Source organism: Stegastes partitus, unplaced genomic scaffold (genome assembly GCF_000690725.1).
Source record: "Stegastes partitus isolate 25-593 unplaced genomic scaffold, Stegastes_partitus-1.0.2 Scaffold61, whole genome shotgun sequence".
Lineage (NCBI taxonomy): Eukaryota > Metazoa > Chordata > Actinopteri > Pomacentridae > Stegastes > Stegastes partitus.
The window spans coordinates 778,929-795,234 of record NW_007577792.1 but is presented as its reverse complement, the minus strand read 5'-3'; the positions used below and the strand labels follow the sequence as shown (position 1 = coordinate 795,234).

Below are 16,306 nucleotides of genomic sequence, written 5' to 3'. Positions count from 1 at the left end.
TTCTAAACTGTAATTCAGTTTTACATTTAGCTAGCCTCATTCACTAACTTAGAGTGTTTCTGTTACCAGCACTGGGTATTTTATCCACTGGCCTGTCCTCCCACTGATTTTGGTTGTGCTACTATTCACGTTCCAGCTCACTAACTTCCTGCTGGCTCTATTGATGCCATTGACTTACCAGTTATCTCTTCCTATAAACAACTGTGCACATTTATGTTCTCACTGCAGCGTCTCGCATGATCTTGCATCTTTTGCTGGTCCTTTCCTCGACATCTTTCCCCGTCTTCTCACCTGCGCGCCACAATCAGGTTCACCTCCACATCGATAATATTCATTGATCTCCACCAGCCGTTTACAGCCTGCTGTGTACTTGATGGAATCTAGAAGCGCTGGGGTACATGCACAATACGCAGACATGTTAAACCCGCAATGATAGGCAGGGAGGGAGGCAGGGGGTCATTGTGGCCCAGAATCAATCTTTTGCCCCGGGGTGCCTTAATCCAGTCATGCGCCGACTGGTATGAGGTCAAGATGCTGTTGGTGAGAATAGGCTACAGCTAAGAATGTGTTCAAAGCCACCAGCAGCAGGAGCGTTCAGTGGCCTAACGGAGCATACCGCATTATCACCCCACTTCCAACTGTCCAGACTTTTCTTGCATGTCGTAAACGCATCTCCCTCCCTTCCCTAAGCTCTTGCCTGTATTATAGCTTACACTTTCTAATAAATACAACTCTCCAAACAACAACTACATATTGTCATCAATCTGAACTACACAATAATGGCCTAAAGCTCACACTGTGAATCAAATTCAATAACACGCTCCACAGAAAAACTCTAAGAACTTTACTGAGAGACAAAGGAGGAGGAGGAGGGAGACAACGTGAGATGGGTTAAACCATCAGACAGGTCCAATCAGCTGATGCACACTGCCACTGTTATCAACTCTGTGATTCTTCCGATATCAAAGCCCCGAGATCATACTGCATCACTTGTTCGCCGCTGAAGTGAGAGATTGAAGAGGTGGTTCTGGACCAGAGAGAGAGAGAGAGAGAGAGAGAGAGAGAGAGAGAGAGAGGGCAGATGAGAGCGATAAGTATCAGTTCCTCCTATCAGACCTAGCTGCATGTGGTTCCAAACCTAACCCTGGTGGTTTATCTATAATAGGCAATCTGTGCCTTTGGAAGTCACCCAAACCCATTGGGAGAGCCCAGGATGGAAGGCCAGTTCACTTCCTTAAGCCCTAAATCTGAGATGGACATCTTAAAAAAAATAATAAATTGCTAAAGCATACATCATGCACTGTTTTAGAACTAGCGCCTCTGTGAACAGTTGTTGTTAATTGAGCAGCTGTGTGGTGTTAAAACTTTGATGAGGCATTTTACAGTTGTACTGGACGTTATGCGCTGTGTCTCCTGTTCTGCAGTGACTTTTATATGGCCTTGGCTGGTGGCAGGGAGCCTCCTCAGTGGCAGACCACTAAGCCAAATTGATTAGATGAAGGCCCTCTTCTTTGAAGGTGTCAAACCACCCCCCACCCCACCCCACCCACGGGCAATCTCTCTAATGGTGTCCCAGCAACCCTGTCACCACAGAGCTTAAAGGACCGAGGGGGCAGAGATTCAAGAGATTCAGCAGAGGAGCAGGGCACTGAAGGAATGGACAATTTGTCATTACACTGTAAGCGTGATTTGGCTGGAGCTGAAAGTTGTAAAGTGGTGTAAATGGAAAAATGACAAGTTATCCGTAGATATTTTACTTTGATCTGTGCACACACACAAAAGAAGATTGCCAGCAGGGGGTCAATTGTGTGAGTATCGCTGCAATCACTGTGATCTTCTGTTAGTGTTTTAAAGCTACTCCACATCAATGTCAGTGCAGTTTTAACCTCAGTCAATAGCCCTTGAGCTTCTGCCATTTCCTGATTGTGTATCCTGAACAACTGCCATCGAGCTTCTATAAAAAAACCTAAAAATAAAAAACTTTCACAGTGAAGTAATAATCAAGGAAAAGTGGTAATCCATGAAAGTCAAGTTCAAGGAAGAAACCCCAACGGGACGTCCAAGGGAGTTGGTGTGATCCGTCGAATACTTATTGCAAACATATAAGTGTGTGTACAAGGTAATTCACACTGGTCCTTGAGAGTGTCCTTCAAGCTGCAGAAATATTAGGACTCTGGTTCAATCACGTAGGAAACACGATGCTTAAGACACAGAGGACATCAGCTCATAAGTGTCATATACCTGTGACCTCAGCTCTTTCTTATTTGGACAATCAAGCTGAGTCTTGTTTACGACACCAACCCCAGAAGACTTCCTCTGTTTATTCCTCTCTGTTAGTCTGCAGGTGGAAGAGGCAGCGAATTAAAGCCATTACGGTGGACTTTTTGCACAGCTGCCATCTAATATCCTTCCTTCGCTAATTGTAGCCTCAAATAGGTATTTAAAGGCTTCTAATTTCTGCAGTATTTCTGTCACCCAAGCATCTATCCATTCCCGTTCCTCTATTCCACAGGAAAACTTTGACAAATAACAACCTCGCTGCAAGAAATATGCAACTAAAGTCATCTCATGGGTCAGATAAATGAACCCCAGTGAAACTCTTGCAGCAACACGGAACCGAAAATTCAATTTCAAAGCCAGCACCATTACGATCCAGCGTTAATTTAAAGTTTAGGACATTTTCTCTTACTTCTGAAAGATTAGAATTTAGTCCAAAGTAGAGGCAGAGGCAGCTCCGGCATCCGTATAATTACGGGAAAATTACATTCATTATTGTAATTTACATCTCATCTCCAATCCAATTATTAGCAGTTTGACCTGCATGGCACATGTTAGCATGGAAATCTAAAACGCGCTCCCAAGACGGTGGCAAGGGATGGGGTGGAGAGCAGAAAGAAAGCGAGAGGTAGAGTCTGGGACTTTGGGAGTTGTAGGAGGGGAAAAAACAATCAATATGGCTCTAAAAGATGATGATTTTAAATAGCCATAATTCTCTGCCTCAGAGCACAGCTGCCAAGGGCGCCGCTGGTACACTTTGATGTCTGATATGCAATATTGCTGCCAGTAATTCGCTCATCTGCATCTCTGGAGGGACCATCGGCTGTCTGTCTCGCTCATCTGCCTGACCATGTATGTGTGATGCCAGTCAGCCCAGCGCTTAAAATAAAACAACTTTTGAGGTACTTTGGGAGTGGAAACGGGAACTTGTGAACAGGGAAGAGTTGAAGTGCATCATATATAGTCTCCAAAGAACAAACATGTCTTTTTTTTTGTATCGATTTGGCAATATTGCACTTTACCAGCATGAAAGGAAACATGTCATTATCATTACCGACTGACTACCTGACTACCCTTTCTATCTTTATCACAGTCATTATCTACAAAACATAGAGCTATAGATACACCTGTCACCAAGATGCCATGTGTAGGAAGCAATCAGCTCTTTTATACTGCCACAATCTAAGATGTACAATTTTCTCAGAGAATGCAAGGGACAGGTTTATAAGTAGGGCTGTGTGGGTAGACGGAGCTTTCATAAGCTCCTTGTTGTGATATCAGATTAAAACTAAGTCTAGCATGGCAACTAAAATTCAAGACTCGATATCTATACATGGTGAAACAGTCCCTCTCCGGTCATACCAATACCAATCTAATACTACAAGTGCGAACAGAAGTACCGTATCGTGCACATCTGGTGTTTGTGGATCATCACTAAATTCTAATGAGGAGATGTTTAGCAAGTGAGGCATCTTGGATACAATTTTAATCATATTTTGCCTCTTGGAAATGCACTAAAATTGGGTGAAGAACCTTATTTAAGTTTTATTTTGCCAAAAGCACTTGTAAACGAGCAGTGCTGCACCTCAGTAATGATCAAACTATTGTGATTGGCCATAGTTGTGTGTCTGTAGATATTGTATATGTTTAGCTACTATACATGTAGGTACCGCAAAAGCACAACAATGGCCATCCACAACCTAAAGCGATCATGTACTTTAAAGTAGACGGTACATTCTTCTCTAAGTGGTTGATTCACGATCCACGCAGTATGATGGCTCCTGCATTATTTAGCATTGGCGCTTCCCCTTAAGATATACTTACTGTTTGATGATTTTACTGCATACTTCCACTACACAAACTGGGATCACAACAGCTCTTGTTTAATGCGTGTCTACAGCATTTTTCTCGTCATATGCATCGACTTCAAGCAATTCAGCTGTCTATACTGGCTGTGGAGTGGTTCAGGCTTAAGTGTATTTGCATGCTTCACTTCTGTTTTCCTGCGTTTTACACACTTAAACACAGTGATTGTGTACTTGGCTCTGGGCGCTGTCAAAATGTGGCTGACCTGCAACTCAATACTGTGCCTTAAGGCTTCCAACGTGGCCACAGACTAACCATCCATGCAAACGTGCAGCACTGGGTGTCAGGTAAGGGGTCAAATTGGGAATAAGTCATTCATTACATTATTCAAAGACAGAAGCTTCCAGCACTGCCCGTGTGTCCAGTGGATGGTATTTTTAAATCATCCTTTTGCCACATGTGAACACTTTAAAGAGCAACAAATCAATACTGCACAATCTTTGTTGGTGCGGGGAATAAACGGCACCAACATATCTCTCAGAAACCAAATCCACCTTTCAAATGTTGGTTTGTTTGAAGTTTAGCCGACAGCATGTCAGATAGCATCAAATAAGCCTGCTTTTCACACTGTGCTGCTGGTTCACTTTTAGATTGCCATTGCACCGTTTCTGAGAACAATTTCCATAAATCTCCACAGTCTATCAGGCCAGAATGAGCTCTTACGTCAAGGTAGCAGAGTAAAGTCAACTGTTCATTCATGTGCATGAGTGTGTCAGCCCGTGCCCGTACGTGAGTTTTATCTTTGAACGTCTTAGATGTCGTTTGAAGTTTAAGACAGCTCTGCATCACCTCACTGGTTCCACTTCATGGCCCATGAATATGTGGACATAAGCAGCGTCTGAGTCACCCGCTTGTGTGTGCCGTCTTCTGGCCGCTACTGCCATGTGTGAGTGTGCGCATGTTCACCTTGCTCTGGCATGTGTGCCGCTGCCCATGCATGACTGAGTATCCCACAGTGTCTCAATTCCTTCCATTGTCTCGGTTTCGGCCTGTCTGTCTAAGTTAGTGCAATGCCATTCCCTGGACACGCTGCACAGGCTTGACAGACACTCAACTCCACACAATACACCTGAAGCATGTCAAATAAAACAGACTCCGGCCACTTTGTTGTAGTGGTAGAGTTGAGGAGAGAAAGTTTACTTTTTTTTTTTACATTTTTGTTTTGTCGGGTACGATAAGACTGATCTGTTACGAACACATTAACACAAGTCTCCCAGAATTTATTTCAAATGTTTTGGCAACCTGTAATCATTTCATCTTTTTTCCAACAAACTGCACGATTCAGAACAAAAACAGAACTTTACCTGAGCTAGATCTGTGTTTTTTTGGCTGTAATTTGGATCAGCTGAACTCTGACACATGTACACACAGTTGACTTTAAGCATCAGTCCAGACAGCAGTTTTCATTCCCTCCCTTTTGTTATGCTTGGCTTCTCAAGTAACTTTTAGCTTTCAGATGTCAGCTTTCATGTTCCTGACTTTTAAAGCCTCGCATTTGAATTCCTGCTGTTGGCATATAATACCTGCTCATTCTTTTAAAAAGCACAGCGTGGGCCTTAAGGTACTACTCATACTGATGCTAAATTTTCACTTCTTTGCATCAGAAGACTGCACTTTCTATTTCATATTGTAGCGCTCAACAATGTCAATTGCTTTTTGCTAGAAGGTAGGAAATTCACTTCAAGCTCCCCAATGCTCTGGTGAAGTAAGTAGTCGGCTATTTTGTTCACAACAAAAGGCCTAATTCATTTTTTTTCTTTTATTTTTTTTCTTGTAGAATTTAAAGCAGAAACTGATTTTAATAGTAGGAAAAGCAACAGAATTGAGCTTTTAAAAAAAGGCTTTTGTTCTGTGTACAATGATAACGTAGGTCACAACTATTAGTGGAGGTGCATAGCAGTCCAGGTTAACCCTGTCATTGGACTCACTGGATCGCAGCGCAGACGGAGTAACCTCGATCTCGCTGTTGGCTTGGTAGGGCTGGAAGGCCGACGCTGAACTCATGTCACTGGCAAAGGGTTCTGGACTCTGTGTGCCTGTGGAGCTGGCGCTTGTACCGTCACCTCCATTGTGTGGATCCTGCTCTTCGTATACGGCAACCAGCTGGAGAGAGAAGGAAGAAAATGTTTGTGTGAAGGTTTTGTAAGGTAGAAAGAGAAAAAAAATGTTGACAGTAAACTGCATACATGTGGGGGTTTTGAAGTAAGTGTTTCACAATCACACTCATAGAACATGTGCAGGCAGTTATTGTTACATGTTGGGAGTGACAACCTCAGTATCAACGGTGGGACCTGTGTTACACGTGTTTTTAGAGCAACTGACTAGTGTGCACTTGTGATTTCTCAAACGGGAGCTTAGAGCAAACATCTCATTCTGTGTCGGTCAACAGGCCCAGGATGAGCCAACCTTACTAGTACCAAGAGGTGGGTCTACAGCTACCACTAAGAGAAGAAACAGCAGTTTTCATATGGGCAAAACTAAGAAAGTCTGGTCAGCAGCACATCAGGAGCTTACTCATTTAATCAACATTCAGGTGTTTGTGCTCCAGGAGTTGTACTGTAATGTCCTGAGGCATCTGAGGGAGAATTGTAAAGCCCTGGTGTAATGGCATGTGGGTATTAAAACTCACAACATGCGGTTTTCTCACATTTTTCTGGCTACACAACACAACCATCGCTCTCTGCTTGGCCATCACATTTGGGTCACTACAACTTTTCCTCTTCCCAAAAAAAATGAAATTCATTGAAAAGGGTTGCTTGACCACTGCTTAGGAGATGCAGTGGCCACCGTGGATGGAGCTTGACATGTTTAGACAACAGGACTTCCAGAGTATCACTGCACAAGGTCACTACTTTGACCGACATCATTTTTATACACAATCACAGAATTTTTTCATATGTGAAGGACTTTGCTCTTGTTTTTTGTTTAGGAAATCTGCTGTCAAGCTGTAATATGCACGAGGCATCAGTCCAAGTCACCCAATTGTGTTGTAAGTATGGTACTAGCACACACACACACACACACACACACAAACTTTCTCTCTGCAGTCTAATCTTGAAACATCTGCCCTCATGCAGCATGGGGTGCTCTAGGTTGCCAGGTCTAACTCACACAGCAAGCAGCTGCTCCGTTCCAACAAAGGTGACATGTTGCCACGTTCCCCAAGCGAGATAGGAAGAACTCCCCATAGCATCCCATAATTATCAGAGTCTGACACACACACAGTTCATCACTACAGCCAGCTCGCCCACTTAACAAGACGGCAAGACAGCAATCTGGACTGGGGCGTGAAAGAAGACTGTTTAAGAAAATTAGATCAGTCGTCAATTGACCACTTATGAATTACGGCTTTCCTTTATGCTTTTGGACTGACTCAGAAAGTGACGGAGATGAGAGAGAGAGAGAGAGAGACCCTGGAAATACTCTACAAACCGTGGTGGTGGAGTGAGGGTAGCAGTGCCAAGCGGCTTTTATTGCCAACACGACCTGTCACTGCACCTCTCACGGGAAGATTAACCTCTTATTCCATCCAGACAGAGCAATCGTACAGCAGAGGAATGATACACACCATGCTATGTGGAACAATAGCATGCGTATTACAGACTTGAGATGAGTTCCTTTTATGTCTTTGTGCTACCTGCAAAATCTATGTAAAGGAAAGCCGTGAATGTGAAGAGAGCAGCCAACAAAGACAGCATTAGTCGCTGTTGGGAGCAAACAGCTTTCGTGTATCCCACACCGTATTTGTCTGAAGGTAAAAATAGCACAAGTGTTTTTCCATGTATTTGCTGTTTTTCATCAGCCCAACATAGGAAAATCTGCATATAAACAAGTTTAGAAGCCCCTGCTCTTCTTTTTTGATTTAATTCACATGCAGAGGATGATGCTTAAGTGTGTACATGTTTGTGTATCTGTGTCTGAATTTATGCCTTTCTCTGAGTATGCCCATGTGGTTTACTGTTGCCGTAATTCACAGCGACATCTCTCACGCTGGCTTCGCACAATTAAAGCAGACTGCTTTCTTCGCCCCCCCTCCCCTGTAAGATGTTTCTTCGCATCCCAATACCATCTCCGAGACGTACTCTATCACTGAAGGCTTCACCCGTTTTACTCTAATCACGTTCCATTCTGATCTTGAAATTACATTCCTCAGGTTGTAAGGGTTTATCGCAAATTTGCTCAGCGCAAAAGAGAGGCAATCAGAAAGAAGAAAGATCCACTGCTACGGAACGAGAAGGCTTCAATATTAGAAATCAGGGCAGCTTGAGGAGGTAATATCCTGCAGGTTAGCTTATTGGTGAATGTGTAACATCTTATGTGAAGCATAAAAAGCTTTGTGTTTACCTGCAAACTTGGCAAAATGGGGATAAATATTGATGGAAGTGGCTTAGGGCTGCCGCTTCTTCACACACACACACACACACACACACACACACACACACACACACACACACGTTTGGTTATTTTAGAGATTTTCATGTTGTTCAAATGCTGCCGTGGCTTAAGATTTTTGAAGCGATAATGATGAGACGGACAGTGAAGTGAAGAACCAGAGGCGGCTGTGAAAGAGTGAAGCGCCGTCCCCAGAGGTATTTACACTGCCGCAGTGTAAATGTGCAAGCCAATGAATCATTAGTGACAAAGTAATCAGGCCTCCCATTCATATGTTGCTGGGAGTATTTAGCAACCCGACAAGCCCTCTGCCTGCCAGCTGCCCATTTAGAGAAGTGGTGAATACTGTTGTTGGTGTCGCGGGAAAGTGTGATTCATTTTTAAATACATTCCAAATCCCTCTAATTAGGTCCACTTTGCCGTGCCTTGCATCCTTTCACCAGACACTCCAGAGCACTCTGTTGGTATCTGACATGTGCAGCTAAACTCATTCACACACCCTCCATCTCATAATCAAATGGGCCCGCATTTATCCTGCATTCAATATTTATGGGCTCTTGAAAGTGCTCGTCCGTCCCTTAAACCCCAAAAAAAGACACGAAAAGTTCCTTCTGTTCTGAAATCGGACAGCTTTTTATGTAAGTTCAGGGCGCGGACATCAAACTACTGTAAGTCATCCAGCTTATAAAACCCAACAGAAAATGTAATGATCGGCCGATTTCCAGGCAGAAGATACAGCTTTTGCTTTTTGCTGTGTCTGTTATTGATTTGTTCACCCAAGGCTAGTTCCAATTAATCCCCAATAATAAATGTTTTCAATAAAAAAGGGTCCAGTTTATTATGGTATCAGAATGGTACAGTGTTGGAAAGAGAGAAGGAGCTGCTATGGGTGTTGCTCTGTTCTTAATATATCAAGTCTTTTGCACCAATTTACATCATAACACTATAAGTCCACAACGGATCTAATTTACGAGCCAAAACGTAAAAGTTCCTTCCGTTCTGGATTCCAAACAAGTGTCAGGTTGCAGTTCTGACACTATTATTTCCACAAGAGCAATATTTGAAGGCAGTTGTTTGTTGCTGTGACCAAAACATACAAACAAGGTGTGGGAGAAGGAGCTGGAAAGGACCTAAACCTTTGTTTGACTGCCACAGTTACCATCAATACACATCTGCAGTGTCTTTGGAGGAGGGCAGCCAGATTTTTTTGAGAGGTACCCCGTAGAGCGTCCTCCCTTTCTTTCCTCTCTCTGAGCTTTTTTTCCATCGCCATCCTGTCCTCTGTCTGCGCTGTGGAGAATAGGGCACACTTGGCCAGAGGGAAAAGTGACGCAATTCTTGCTGTTGACAGGACAGAGCTCGAGCGGCAACACAGTGAAAGCCATCACAAAACGCTTTCCCTCCATCTGGGAATTGGTCACAGCCACTTTAGAACTGAGACGATTTCACGTTTCAATTTTTTTATTCTCACACGTTCCCCCCGTGGCTGCTGTACAGCGGGTGTTGAGTTGTATTCAGAAGTTTTTCAAAAGGAGGAAAAAGTTTTTTTGTTTTTTTTTAGTGATGCACAGACGGGAACAGCATGGCTAATTGTCAAGTGGCGTGACAGCTGAGGCTGTGGATTCAGAACAGATAGGAGGGAGGGAGAGAGGCAGAGGGAGAGAATTTTAAAGAGCCTCTGAATAACAAGATGCTACAACCTACAATAAAACCCACATTTATATCAAAACCAAAGGTGGGAAAAAGAGGAATGAGAGAAAGAGCGCACATTACAGGATGTGAGCTGAAGAAATGTTCCAGTTTCCAGTCTCGGGATAAACTGTGGAGCGATTTGAAAAACCTATTTAGCTCCTACCTGCTTCAGTTGAGAGAGGCGAGGAAAAGAGAAGAACTGACTGAGTCTTATTTCATGGGCCTCTCTCTCACCAGCAGGGAGCTACAACATTGCTGTTGCCTTAAGCCCCTGGAGCAAGGCTGACACTTATCCACTCTCAGACGGTTCCACTGACTGTCACAGCAGCTGCCAATCAAGCGCTATCTACCTGGAAGCCTGAGGGCTGCTGGAGAGAGGCAAGAGCAGGGGATGGTGAGAGATGATGATGAAGGGGTGAGACGAGGCGCGGGATAGCAGAAGAAGCAAAAGGAAAAGAGAGAGAGAGAGAGAGAAACTCAGATGAGGCCGGGCATTCTCTGCAGCCGAGGTACAAGTTGTATTTGGGATTCAGCATTTCCATATCTATAACACAGAGAGCAGGGAGACAGGGCACTGAAAACAGAATCTCAGGGATTCCTTTCATGTTGGCCTCCTTTGATCTCCTCCGACTTTTGGCAGCAAGGTGGAGAAGAAGAAGAGATGGAAAGAAGGCAGCTGAGGGGGGAATGAGAAGTTGTTTTGACAACCTCGCTCTATCTCTTTTCTCCCCAACCTCCTCCCCCCTCTCCGCCATCCAAATACAACCTCTACCTCCACAAACTCTGATCTGCCAGGAAGCCCGGGCATTACGACTGGCGCCGGTACAAAACAGCCGTCCCAAACGTTCACCAAGTGGCGCTCGGAAGACACAAGACAACAGAGGTTATTAGCAGTCGTGGCGCAGCGCTGGCAGTGCCAACAGAGACGTGTAATACCTGCACTGCAATGCTCTGACGCTAATCCATATCTGCCACAACGGCTTTTTCACAGCCGAGTGGAAGGGACGGCTGACATGAGTCAACCCGTGGGAAACCTGTCCGCTCAGTCCATTCCTTCAATTAAAGAGCACATCCAATGTCTTGCCAGGCTGCATCCTGCTGTGAATATTTATTGCCTCACAAAAAGTCGCCCCTTGGAGGCAAGATTATTTATTTTGTCTCGCGCTTTTTTTTTTTTTTTTGTTCCCTTTTCCCATCCCTTTCAAAAGCTAAAACTCAGTGTGTGTCTAATAAGTAGAGATTAGAACTTAAACAACAGACTGATAAGCCTAATGTATTGAGCTGCTTGTATTTTCTTTGTCTGGTTTACTCGTGTCTGCTTTGTGTGGCTGCAAAGGAAAGTTGTGTTAAATCAGTCGTAGGAAACTTCCGCCAGATCCGTCTCCAAAAAATTCAATTTCTATTCAACTAAGTTCCCTTTTCAATTCTGTTTTGATGCATTTTCTGAGAAACTCCATATCATAAATATACTTTAAATCAACATATTTTTGCCATTTATAGTATTCTTGTACTGGCACTGTTTCTCAGCCAACCAATCATACACTCAATGGGGCCGAACTCGTCACCATTGGAACCAAGAAACTGGAGGATCATTATTTTCCAACGATAGTGATTGGTTTAAAGAAATACAATAAAACCAGAGGGTTTTTTCCTCCTATTGTAGAGCGATACTGAGGTACAGCAACACCATTGTGTACTATGATATGGGTTGGCTAAGCGGTACTAGCTTTGTAGTATAAACAGGGTTCATGAGTCAAAAGCGTTAATTTTTCTTCAAGGCACACTGCAGATGTTTGGTTGTTGTTAATGTACTACTTCTCTAGTCCACGAGAGTCCACTTGGAAGACAGTATCCACACAAACACAACAGCAGAGTAGCTGCATTGACTGTCTACACACATACACAAATTTATGGCCTGTACTCGGACGGGTGTGGAGGGGTCTGTGCAGACTTTAGAGAAAATGCATACCATCTCCGGACCCTCACAGACCTGCAGAAAGCACAACACTTATGCAGATTTTTGTTCAAACTGGAGCCTTTTCCTACTACATCACAGTCTTACATTTAAATGTGGAAAATATGTTTCCTTCAAAACAAGATTACATTTCTTTCTCAACGTAAATGAGAATGCAGTTCCGCTGTATGGGAACATAATTCCTGAGAGGACAGGGTTGCCTTTGCATATATATACTGTCTTTGGTAGAAAACACAAAAACACACAAACACACCCTCACACCCACACACGGAGACCTGGTTTCATCTCCCCCCCTATCATTTATCATCATTTTATTGCAAGGGCACCAGGGGCGCAAAGTTATTACAGGTACAGTAGTGGTGGAAACTGTGAAAGCCACTTACTCCACCAGAAGCTCCAAGGACTCCAAACTTGTTGAGTAATAGCCACGGATCACCATCCCTCATCCACACATCAGCCATCTATCCATCCATCTGTCCATCCATCCATTCACCCCCTTTGACATTCTAAAGCAGTCATGGGTTCTTAAAGCATTCATCATTTACGTACAATTCAATCATGGGTCGAGCGTGATTTCTGACCGTGCATTCTTCACTGTGGAAGCAGGTCTTTTCATTTCCCTGGATGCACTCATCTACGCGACCTTTACTTTTAACTTTTTTATGACCTCAGGCAACATCACACCGGACAAACCTTCCTCTTAGAGATATCACACGGTTTTCAATATTTAATCCTTTCCTGCCGTCCATTATTTCTCACACACCCCGAGTCGAGCAACCCAACAAAGTGCTTAGTCCTGTATTTTTCCTGCTCATTAAGGCCATCAAATATTCAGAGAATGAGTCTTGAGCACTCCGACCTGCCATCGCCAGCATTCCGAATAACGCTCAAACGGCACCCTGCAGCGCTTCAGAAACATATGCATATTTCAGGTGCTGTCACATGGGGTTGATGCGAAGGAGCCGCGCCCCAAAGGCTTGCTAAGGCAAGACCTGAAATGATGACACACGCCGCAAAGCAAATGTAATGCATAAAGATGCTGCGACACGCGGAATACATCCTCCCGTTTATAACAGCGATGGTGTGCGTGGGCAGCGGAGGAGGGCGGTGGGAACGAGAGGGGAGGAAGGGCGGGAGTTTATATGCCGGCGAGCGGGACGATGACAGGCTTAAAGAAATATAATCCCCAAACAAGCAGACGCAAGTCCTGAGATTGGTTTACGCTGCTGTTCTCGCTAAAACATTAAATCATCATTTCTTTCACTTTTAAAAAAAAAGTAGCTCGAGAGGTACCAGAGAAAGAAACACAAGGTGGGAGGGGTGTTACAGTGGACGGAGAGGCAGTGAGAAAATATACAGAGCAAGCAAAGTTTAACCAGATTAGAGACTCATCCCTTTCAAATCCACCAGGCTAAGTTCTCGTCCCTGCCTTTGAAGTTTTCCTCCTGCGTTAGGGGAAATGAATTCACACATATTAGGGCGCTGTGTGCGAGCGCTACCTACGCAGTGCTGACAGAAGGGAAAATTCCTACTACGCCCCCGACGCATTCTTCCATGTATATTAATACCGTCTAACCTGTGGACGTATGTACAATTCAACACTATTCAGGCCTTGGGAAATAAATAACACTTTTTTTTTTTTTATTTGAAGGCACACAAAAGACCCTGACTGTCTGCAACTTAAGAGTGAAAGAGAGGAGGGAGCAATAGACGGAAAACTGATGACATGTCCATGAAAGCAATTAGAGTGGGTGTCCATAAGAAAGCAGCAAACATGATAAGCATCTTGTGACCTTGATGGGCTAAATTACTATCAATCAGCTGGCATTAATTAACACTGAGCAGGCTGGTGAAATAATGCTGACCTAATCTTGTTCCATGAGCCCATCGACACTTTTAAATGTAATAATATTCATTAACTTATTCAGAAATGTATTCTACTTTCAATTCACTTTGTGCCACAACTTTCACAAATGTAGTCTAAGATATTCTTTTGTTGCGTGTCCTTTGAAGGGCATTATGCATAGGTTGACTGCACAGAGAATACAGGCTGTACCCAAAACAGTTTGTGCGGTCTAATCATTTGTTTATGGTATCCTCTATTGATTTCCATGCCACCCTATATTCATTTTGCTGTCTAAACAGAGTTGTCGAGGGCACCTTCAGGTTTTTGCACCCTCAAACTGGTCTTAAAGAAATCTAATCAATGCAATGAACCTACCTGCTCTCACAGTCTTCATCCAGCCCGCCCCCATCAAGCTGCACACCCAATCTAATAATGCCTTTCCTCCCCAGCCCTGATTCACATGCAAAACAACGGCCAGACAGTCTGTCTAGGGGCCGCGCTCGCAAACACACACTCGCAGATTCGAGTACATGAGCACACCCGCCGGGCCGTGCACACACAAAGCGGCGGATGCACACAAAAGCACAAAAAGTCACAGTTTGTGTATTAGTATTCCTCTCCCAATGCAATAGCATTAGAAAAACCCATATTCTAACAGTGCCTTTCAGAGGGAAGTGCCCTTCAATCTTTCATTGGTTATGCACAAAGCTAGGAGAGAGTAATTAAAAACTCCACATCCAGGGACCTCGGCACAGAGAGAGAGAGAGAGGGAGAGAGGGCCAAAAGAAAAAAGGGAAAGCTTCAAACATTTCAGGCCTCCCTGGTGGGAAGAGATGGAGGGAATGAGTAGCAGAAAGTGGAGTGAAGCAGACAGAGAGGGAGGGCCGTATCCTTGACAAGGCCATACATCCTCTGTAGTCAAGGCGGATGGAAATCAGGTGTTTCATACCTTTAGCGAGGCTAGACCTGATCATTAATCAGAACAATTTACACCTCAAGATTGTCGTAACATACCCGTTTCCCCTAATTGCTTAAGTATCATCTGTCTCAGAGTGTTGGTGGGAAAAAAAAATGGAGACAAGAACTTTTTCTCTTTGATTCTCAGAGCGTGGCAACAGCTCACATCTCACACCATATCGGAGAGCTACGGTTTCTATTGTATCTGCACACATCAAAGACCTTCTGTGGCAGAAGGCAATCATTTAGAAACTCAAAAATCAAAGGTGCATCGCAATCCGAGGTGCAATAGTGCTTTAAAGTGTGAGCGTTAAATGTAAATCGCTGTTTTCAGTTCGTCTGCTGTGTTTACCTGTTGGAGTTTGGGTCGGAGAGCCGTGTAAGATGTTTAAATAGAGATTTATTCTCTAAAAGGAAGCCAGCAGGATCAACAAAGGAAGAGTGAGCTGTGTCTTTCCAACAAGCCTCTATAAACCCAGCAGGTTTAGGCAGAATATCCAAACAAATATATTTATAGATCAAAACGTAATTCTAATGTGACACAAAGATTTCTTTTTTTTTGGCTTTGAGATGTATATACAGTTGCCAATTTAGGATTTTGGCATCCCTCTTGGGTGGCCTTCGCCCCGTCACCTGGGATGGCCCTGGGTGAGCTGCCTAATAGCCTGCGGCCGTGGACCAACAACAGAGGCGGTATGTGTGCACAGGCTACTTTACATTCAAAGGCAAGCACTTTGAACTTGCGCAAAATAGACTTCAAAACAAACACCTCAATGGGCTTAACCGCTGAAAGCAAAACCCGACTCGGAATGCATTACATACATAACATAGTAGTTTCATGTGTTTTGATGCTCTGAGCTGTGAATTCGACTCACACTCGATGATGAAATTTAAGAAAACACTATGAAGAGGCGACGCGTTGATTTGTAAGAAACTAACACATAACTAAAATCACACAATTTTAAAAGTACGAACAAAATCTCTAGCTGGATATAAATCATCTTAGATTATAAATTAAGTTAGGGGGCATGTTAAAATGTGCATAATGTTTACTAAGAGACATCGATTAGATCTGAACTGTAGGTTTAGTGGGGCTGCACCGTCGCCCCACAGCTAGAAGATCTCTGGTTCGTGATCTTCCTGTGTGGAGTTTGCATGTTCTCCAGGTGCAGAGTGGGTTCTCCCACAGTCCAAACACACGCTGAGGGTAATTGGTGATTCTTAAATTGTCCGTAGGTGTGAATATGAGTGTGCTTGGTTGTCTCTCTGTGTAGCCCTGTGATAGACCGTTGACCTGTGCC

The 16,306-nt window shown here is 43.8% G+C and overlaps 1 protein-coding gene across 1 annotated transcript in view; it reads right to left on the bottom strand.

Annotated features, from left to right (window-relative positions):
* The window catches only part of pard3aa (par-3 family cell polarity regulator alpha, a), a 397,502-nt gene that overhangs the window by 255,833 nt on the left and 125,363 nt on the right, over positions 1-16,306 (bottom strand). The window contains exon 3 of the mRNA XM_008275899.1: positions 6,072-6,246. Coding sequence (XP_008274121.1) covers positions 6,072-6,246 — 175 coding nt within the window. The remainder of the gene's footprint in view (positions 1-6,071; positions 6,247-16,306) is intronic.